General features: G+C 42.0%; 1 protein-coding gene across 1 annotated transcript; it reads right to left on the reverse strand.

Annotated features, from left to right (window-relative positions):
- Window positions 1-1,955: 1,955 nt before the first annotated feature.
- LOC111221627 (fibroleukin-like) lies at window positions 1,956-5,041 on the reverse strand. The gene is made up of 6 exons (XM_022745080.1): window positions 4,787-5,041; window positions 3,931-4,126; window positions 3,483-3,560; window positions 3,288-3,400; window positions 2,888-3,150; window positions 1,956-2,298 (listed from the first exon to the last, which is right to left on the reverse strand). The coding sequence occupies exons 1-6, from the start codon at window positions 5,039-5,041 to the stop codon at window positions 1,956-1,958; spliced, it is 1,248 nt and encodes a 415-aa protein (XP_022600801.1).
- Window positions 5,042-9,108: the final 4,067 nt, after the last annotated feature.

Genomic DNA, 9,108 nt, shown 5'->3' on the forward strand with positions numbered 1-9,108 from the left:
TTGAATTTGAGGAGCTGTGTATCACCCATCTGTTAGAGCCTCCCTCTGCAGGGACATGATGACCTCTCGTAAGTTAGACACTTTCTCTCATGACACCATCTGACCTAACACACTTGAGAATACTATTGCAGACAGCTTGACTAGGCAGGTAGTGGCACATACAAACTCCCAGGGTTAATCCATGAATTCTTCTAGGATCACTTTTATGAACAGTTTCAGTTATGTTTCATCTGTATCGTGTTGTGTGGCAGTAAAATATAATCATCCTTTATGTATAAGCAGTGTGTGTATGTACATACATGCCTCGCCAGACATCCAAGCTATTCATTCAATTACCACAGAAGGTTATTTTTTAATGTGCAACAAAGATTCTGGAAATGTGCAACTATTACAAGCAGTATTTTCAATATCTATTCCTTTTTTTCCCCAAGAGAGTAGCCAAACAAAAGTAAGAGCAAAGTATAATGTAATATGGAGTTTAGCCTCAAACAGTCTAGTGAATATTTAAACATTATTTTTTGTAATTCTTTTGATCTATTAGCTGCCATCTGCATTAACTGATAAAAAACACGACTCTAACATTAGAGTTGTTCCGATACCAATGCATTGGTAGTTTTTGAAATACCTCCGATACCGCCTGAAATACCATATCAGCTGTGTACACAAGTCTATGCACCAGTCCGATACATACACATAATTTATTAAGAGACTTTATAGTTTCACACCCGGATAAAATGGCAGTTTTCCCAGAAAGCATTTTTTCTTCACTGCTCTAAAACAGTAGCTTAAACAGAAAGTTGTGTCTTGCCAACCTGGAAGTTAGCATCCCCCTGGCTCCCTCGACAAACGGCTAATGGGACTTGCCCTTTGGATTATTGCAGCTCTGTGACAAACAAAAGTTTATGATACTCACACATTTTGTTCAGAATGAAAACCACTTTTATGATTTTTGAAGCCTAAATACAATCACCAGAAGTAAAAAGCTATAGGCTATAAACGAACCACACCACAGTTGTCTGACTTCAACATCGCCACCACTAAGCTTCCAACTTGTAATTTGGTTTAGCACGTTTACCTTTTCTACAACAGCTTTTCATCTCAGAAAGTTATCAAAAGTTTGCAAGAGCGTGAATATAAACACAATGAAGGTATAAATGCGGACTGAGTAGATTGGTTTTCAGCATGATGGCGTTTAATGTCTATGAAAACCTCTGTAGTCTCATTTAGTCACTTGTTAGCGTCTGCCTTTTTTAAGACACATAAAGCTTTTTAAAAAATAGGGTGGGGTATTTACTGATGTATTTTATGTCATAGAATAAAACGTGAAAATGTCTTGAGCTTGTGTTAACCACACCCCTTATTTCAGACATCTAAGCAAAGACCCTTTCAAAAAACCCATTGACTTCAGGACAAACTTATTTCCGGGTCTCACTCCTGCAGCACTTGATGGTGTAATATTGACTGATTATTAAATACAAGTAATATGGCAATATGTTACCCTCTAATGTTCCACCCCTAAAAAGGCAACGTGTAGGCTTTAATTTTGAGAGATGCCCCTAGTGTTAGGACTACTAATGTAGGAAGTGTTATTTATGTCAAGATTTATTTTTTATGATGGACAGACATACTAGATAATAAAAGAAAGATTCTATGACATTCGTGTATCTGTTCATGTTTTTACAAAGGGTTTAACCTGAGCCCTGCCATATAGCAGTGACAGCAATCATATCATGTCCATACAGGGTTAATATCACACAGCTGTTCAAAAAATTTTTTTTTAACGTAATGGTATCGGATGAGTACTCTGTATCGGCCAATACACAAGGTCAAGTATCAGTATCAAAACGGTATCGGAACATCTCTATCTAACATCTGTTTCTCATCTGTGGCTGGCATGATTACAGTAGGTTACTGTAATTGTCAAATTTTCCATTTGAGAAATGTCATCATTAGCTTTAGGATGTCCCCACAAAGTTCCTGGGTCTTGTTTTCATCTCCACCCTCTTGAAGGAGTAGCGTTCTCCTGTTCGTCCGTCTGTCAGGATGTACCATGTCCCCCAGTAGATACCGTTAGTCACCCCACTGTAGCGCCCACGGTAGTATTGTCCGTTCAGGTTAGCTGCAAGGCAGGCATCAAACCACCAGCCTGCACCGTAGTAGTGACCACAGTTTCCAGCTGCATAGCGGTCGTGGTCTCGGTCAGCAGTGCTGAAGGATCTGCCGTCGTGGTTGTAACGTTTGCTGTAGCTCAAGGCATTGCCTGCATCTCCAGAGTACTCACGTGCTGTCAGACGATACCTGGAAGAAAAGAGACATAACATATGACAGAATGTGAGAGTTGTGTGTAACATTTTATGTGTGTAGCGTAGAACCAAGTGGGCACACACAACTGTCTACAACAAAAGGACACATTCTCCATTTTACTCAATGGATGCTGAAGACTTTGAAACTCGGTTATTTAATTATTATTATTATCAATGCAGCAGATGAGCTTCAGGGTAGAGGAGTGATTCTTCATTTGCTTAAGTGACCTTTTAGACACAACATTTATTTTCCAATCTTCTGTCTATTTTAATTGAAAGCCCTTTTTTTTACCATGAGTGATAGGATCCTGCCAGAATGCAATATTTTCCACAACAATTTAGGTTATTTGGTGGTTATTAAATGACAAACCCGATCAAACTACACCCACACAATCCCAATGTTTTTGAGTGTTAACAAATAATAACAATGACATTTTTTCCTAAACTTTAATTGTTGCTTATTTAGTTGTGAATGTTCTAGATAAATACTTAAAGTTTAATGGGCTTTAAGATAGTTGATTCGGCCCACCCATCTAACTATTCTAACAAGTGCGGAAAGTGTGTATTTGTGCATTGTGTTTCACCTCTGTGCCTCTGAGGCTACTTTGAAATTGTTGTAGGTAGCATGGCGTCTCTGTTGGTGCCAGTCCTCCAGCTCGATTCGGAGTTGGTGTTGGCCAGAGGAGGTGAGGGCGTACAGCGCCGCGTTCCCCAACCAGTGCTCTCCCTGTGGACTTCCAAAGCCCTCCCGGTATTCTTGCCATGTCCTGTTGAAGTCCAGCGAACCGTCCTGCCGATTCTGGATCACCGTCCAACCACCGCCCGCCGTCTCCATGTCACATTTAGCCTGAGCCACAGCAAAGACTTTGATATTATAAAGCCTAGATTTTACTGATCCACAGATAGCATACACATCTCTAAAAGAAGCGGAGTAGGGCGGGGGGTCTGTCTGTGCATTTTATGAGTGTGGTGAATGTGAAATACCTCCAGTGCTGGCCTGTGCAGGTCAGGCTGGATGGTGTAGATTCCATTCTCTTTGATGCCGAGCCTGTAAATCTCCGCACAATCCTGAGGATGTAACTTCTCCAAGGGGGCGACTGAGAACCACACACAGTGCACTTTTATTCAACTTAATAATCAACAACAACTGTATCATGTGATCAATTCTCACGCCTTTACCTGTGGGTGGGTATTGTGTGATGCTCTTCAGGAAAAGCAGCAGGTCTTTCTCCCCCTCTCTTCCCACAGCTGCACTCTCTGTCAGCCCAGAGAAAGATTAAGTTATCAGTGAAACACATCACGCTGGGTCTGAAAACAGAAGCTTTGTCTTTATTTACTGCGCGGAGGGCTTCCACTTTGTATGATAACTCTTTAAAGCTTCCTGACGTCGTGAGAAATACAGTATGTATGTGTGTCTGTGAGTGCGTGTACACAGAGTTCTTCTCATCCTTCTCTTTGCAGTTAAATTCCTATGCACTCACCTATGACCGACACTTAGCAGGCCTCATTGAGGTTCTGTTTACTATGTGTGGGGGAGTGACTGCGCTGGCATTTGTGTGTGTGTGTGTGTGTGTGTGTGTTTGTCTGTGTATTGCAGAGGTGGGGGATATAAATGTGTTCTACTCACCAAGTCGTTTGGCCATCGCTCCAAGGGCCTGGCTATGACAGTGGAGGTCACACTCTGTCAGCACAGCTGCCATCAGTGCCAGGATGGCCCCTAGAGAGTTGCTCTCCTGGCCCCCATGATTCCAGGGGCCTCCTGTTTCCTGGATAGAGCGCATGCAGCGCTGCAGCTGAACTAGACGTTCTTTGACACCTCCAGTCTGCAAAGACATTACCCACAGCTTGAAGACATTGTGTTAAACAATAGGTTAGCAGTCAGTCATAATTAAACACTGCCAAATCCTCTTCATTCTTCAAAGAAACTTCATATCTATGAATGTGGGTTGAGTGAAACAGTACTGTGTTTTTAAGTGAAGGAGGTAAAGCTGTGCATGTGCATAATCATGCATCTCAAAGGCTCACGGCTCAGTGGCATGTTTTGTGTCAGTCTCAATCTGTCTCTTACACTTACATCAGCCATTGTAATCATGTCCCTCAAACACCTGTTGCTGCATGAGCTCAGTACAACCATATGACGAGGACATTTTTAAAGCAGGTCTGATTTTATCCCTTCTTTGATTGCGGACTGTCATTGCTCCAGGGCTGTGAGGTGGTGCCAAGTTTAGTGTGCTGAATGTCCCCTGAGGAAGGACCTGCTGGCCTCTGCCCGATAGTACGCTGCTCAGTTGTTGTTGGCGCATGTGAATGAACAGACAGAGGGTCCGAACCATTTCACTCTTACTTGGCTGAGAAATATCTGAATAACAGTAGCATTATGTGGCTTGTCTTAGAATAACATTTTATGATTTGTAAGTTCGAACAAAATAAATCTTGTGAAAAGTACAGCACCTGACCTCCCATTACACTGTGATGTCACTTACCTTAGGCTGAACCTGGGGGAAATCATGCCTGTGCTCCACCCTCTGAGGTGCGTCTGAGATGGCTGAAAGTGAAACCCCTATCCTGCAGGCTGTTGTCCCAGTCTGACCCTCACAGGCCGCGGTACCCACTCCTGCTCCTGTCCCGGGCGGGATTGGTGCAGCCACCAGACTGTCCCTGCAGGGAGGCTGTGTGCAGGCTGGGGATGCATCTAAAGACAACAGGGCTCCCACATACAGCGACAGCAGAGGAAGCATACTGAGAGAGCCGAAAGGAATCATGGGAAAAAGCAGGCTTGTCCTAAACTTTGTTTTAAACTCTTTAGCAGTGGTCCGGCCTCTTTCCTCCAAGCTGTAAGTTAGTTGTCCTATAGTTGTTGATGATTCTCAGCAAACTAAGTGCCTCTTCAGTAGGAAAGTGTTTGCTGACCTCTTCTTTTAGTCTAGATGCTCCTATTGTTGTCCTTGTTTTCTACTGTCTATGCTTCTTTCATCCTCCTCTTCTCTCCTTTTCTTCCTCACTCCTCGTCCTCCTCTTTCCCCTCCTCTCTCTCCGTTAGTGAGGTTGCTTTGGCTCAGATTCCTAGATAACTGCGGCACTCTTTGCTGTCTGACACGGACTAATGCACCCACCCCCTGATGCACGCGCACACACACACACACACACACACACACACACAATCTGTCCATCTCTTTAACTCATCTCATTCTCTCTCTCTCTTGGACTCCCACACAGCCACACACAGTGCTGCATGTTGACACACACACACACATGCATCCAGAACGTGAACACAAATCCCACTATGTCTTGTCTTGAACACACATGTAATGTGACATTATGCACAATTAAATTTGTGAAGCTCTTCTCCTATCCTGTGACTGTGCCTTCCTCACATCCTCTATTTTTATACCGCTGTAATGTTTTAATTCTTCTCAAGCAACATGTGGTATTTCTCGACAGACACTGAACACCTTATGCCTTCACCCATCGAGGTGCATATGTGACAATGTTTGTCGAGATGAAAATTCAGCAGATGCCTCAAGTATGCGGCTCCTTCTCTGCCGTGTACCATTTTCTCACTTGTGTCCTTTTGTGCTGCAGTGTTTGTGTTTACAAACTGAGTTCCAAAGAGGCCATAAAGACTCAACATTCAATAGGTGCGAGAAAGCAGGAATTCCTCTATAAACACCAGAGTCATCCCACTCATCAGGACTCTGCAGAGGCACACTCCCAATAATGAGGAGGACAAACACACATGTAGACACAAAAACACACTTACACATCAACGTGGAGCAGAACGAAACCAAGATGAGGGTTAGGTTCAGTCAGAAGAAATAACCTCATAATATGAAACTGGTTTTCTCCAGAGTCCATGGCAACTCAGCTATGTGCTGTAAAAATGAAGGAGTTTTTAATTTAATGGCGTCCTAATTTTATGTTACTAATTTCACATTCCGTGATTCCGGGTTTACATTGACATTTTTACAATAAGTAACGCTATTTTTTATCTTCTTTTAAATCATATAATGTCATATCAGTATCACAGACATGTTATCAATTTAAAAGGCGTGTTTTGAAAGGACAAAATACAAATGTGTTGAACAGAACACACATACACACTCACTCACTCACACAGACACACACATGCACGCACGCACGCACACACCTTTCTGCATGTTTCATAATTGTATTTACAGTGTGTGTGTTGGTGTGTTAATTAATTGTCAAAGCTTTTCCTGGTATTTCATGTGGATTATGATGAGCTGCTTCTGGCCTCCTGGTGGTTTCCTTTCATGTGTGTTTGTGTCAGTAGGTATTATCAGATTAGATAATCCTTTGATTTGAGAAATAGAGTCTGCATGATCAGCATTCTCAATATCATCACCTTTCCTCCCGCTATTTTCTCTTTCTTCCCCTCACTTCAGACTGACAGTCTGCTGGATTGTAATGGAAACAGTCAACACCTGAGGCTGATGCAGAAGTGAACCAAAGAAGGAAACTGATGGGAAGCGTTATCACCAGATATTGTCTTGGGTATGATATCTGTCAATGTGGCCATAAACACACACGCACGCACGTACACACACACACACACACACACACAAAGACATTCAAGCACAGAAGTAGATTACTCACCTATCTTTGACCTTTATGCTTTCTTAGCATAGTGTCATTACCAGAGAGTGCTGCATCGCTAAACAAAGGTCGAAATTTTAAAATAAGATGACAGTGTCCTCTAGTGGTGGATCATCACAGCTCTCCCTTTTTTCAGTGGTTCACTAAAATCACGGATGCCATCTACCGGAAGGGGCAGAGTCGACTTTTTTTCCTCAGGAAGCTCAGGTCCTTTGACGTCTGCAGTGAAATGCTGCATGTTTTTCTCAATCAGTGGTGGCCAGTGTGCTCTTTTATGCTGCAGTCTGCTGGGGCAGCAGCATGTCAGACACGAACACAAAGAGACTGGACAAGCTGGTAAAAAAGGCTGGGTCTGTGCTTGGCAGGAGTCTGGACACACTCAGGACTGTTGTGGAGAGACGCATGCAATGTAAGATGGAGGCCATCTTAGACAATACCAACCATCCTCTCCACAACATTCTGGCAGGACAGAGAAGCAGCTACAGCTGCAGCAAACGTCTCAACTCGCTGCACTTCAGAACAGAGCGGTTCAGGAGATCCTTTCCCACTGCCATCAGGCTATACAACACATCAGACAAAGGAAGTGGACTGATCTAATTATTATTGTTTATTTATTATTAACTTCATTCATTCATTCATTCATTATTAATTTTCTGTTATTATTATTATTATTATCATCAACAATGAGCTAATTGACACATGAATTTCCCCTAGGTGATATCTATCTATCTATCTATCTATCTATCTATCTATCTATCTATCTATCTATCTATCTATCTATCTATCTATCTATCTATCTATTTATCAACCACACTGAAGCATCACTATTCCAGCACGTTATGTCAATGATATAAAGATGAAAAATATCACTAATTAGTGGGGGGAGTGATCAAAGGCCAGAGGATTTTTCAAGCTCTAGCAAGGGTTTTAGATCAATACATGTCTTATTTTTAGGGTGTGAGGGATGTAGCCTACAATGCTACAGAGTGATGGCCAGAAAGACTGAAACACTCTTACAGTGAACTTATATGCAAGAACATCAGAGTGGTTTGGTGAGGCAAATGATTACATTAATCATGCGTGATATTATTTGGGACATTACAAGGGTCAGGAGTAAGGATCATCAGAGAGGGGACAAGGCTCCATCATGACACTGCCAATGTATAGAAACTTGTCTGACACAGCCAAAACATCTGTTATGTTGTCTAGTGGGCTTTTTCTAATACAAATCCTTAACTTGTGAAACCACTCTTAGTTCCTGTAACAACCCCCATCTGGTGATAAAAATCACATGCAAGCTTTCCAAAGTCTTAGGAAATATACCCTGTTGATGTCATCAGGGTTATCTCAGCTTGGGTATGAGGCTTAAAGGTTTGAACAGTGTTTCACAAACTCTTTAACCATACTAGAGAGTCAGGATATCTCAGCCTTTGCTGCTTTGATTTTTAACCATTCTTCTCTTGTGAGACCCCAGTATGTAAGTGCAATACTTTATCACTGGAGTGCCCCTTTCGTATAAACATGGGCAGGGACCAAATAAAACTAAACTGTAAATCAATTCTTTCTAATCTTAAGATCATGATATACAATGCTGTGTAAAAGTCTTCGGCACTTAAGAATTTTAGATGATTCTCCATGGCGCAATACTATCAGTTATTGGTTCCGAATTCAGTCCACAATATGACAACGACCCCAAACACAGAGACAAGAAGAACAAGGAGGCCTGCAACAGAGGGGCTGGTCCCACATGAGCCCTGATTTTAACATCATTGTCTGTCTGCCTGGGCTCACATAGAGAGACAGAGGACACTGCAATAGCTTAATTCCACAAGAACTGCAGGCAGTTCTTCAACAACCTACCTGCCTCATACCTTGAAAAAACTGTTTGCAAGTGTACCAAGGAGAACTGCTGCTGTTTTAAAGGCAAAGGGTGGTCACACTAAATATTGATTTAATTTAGTGTTTTCTTTTTATTGCATTTTGTATGGAGTTAATTTATAAAACTTGTTTAATTTATAAAAATATATTTATCATGAAAGCATGGTGCCATACACTATAGACCAAAACTGCCAGTATTTCCGCAGAAACAATGCAGAATATTATTCAGTCTGTGATAAATATAACAGAAAGGTGTGATAGGTGGGCTGGGATCATTAATTAGCTGCGTCTGACGTAAGACGCAGGCGTT

Source organism: Seriola dumerili, unplaced genomic scaffold (genome assembly GCF_002260705.1).
Source record: "Seriola dumerili isolate Sdu_G_001 unplaced genomic scaffold, Sdu_1.0 BDQW01000088.1, whole genome shotgun sequence".
NCBI classification, from domain to species: Eukaryota; Metazoa; Chordata; class Actinopteri; order Carangiformes; family Carangidae; genus Seriola; species Seriola dumerili.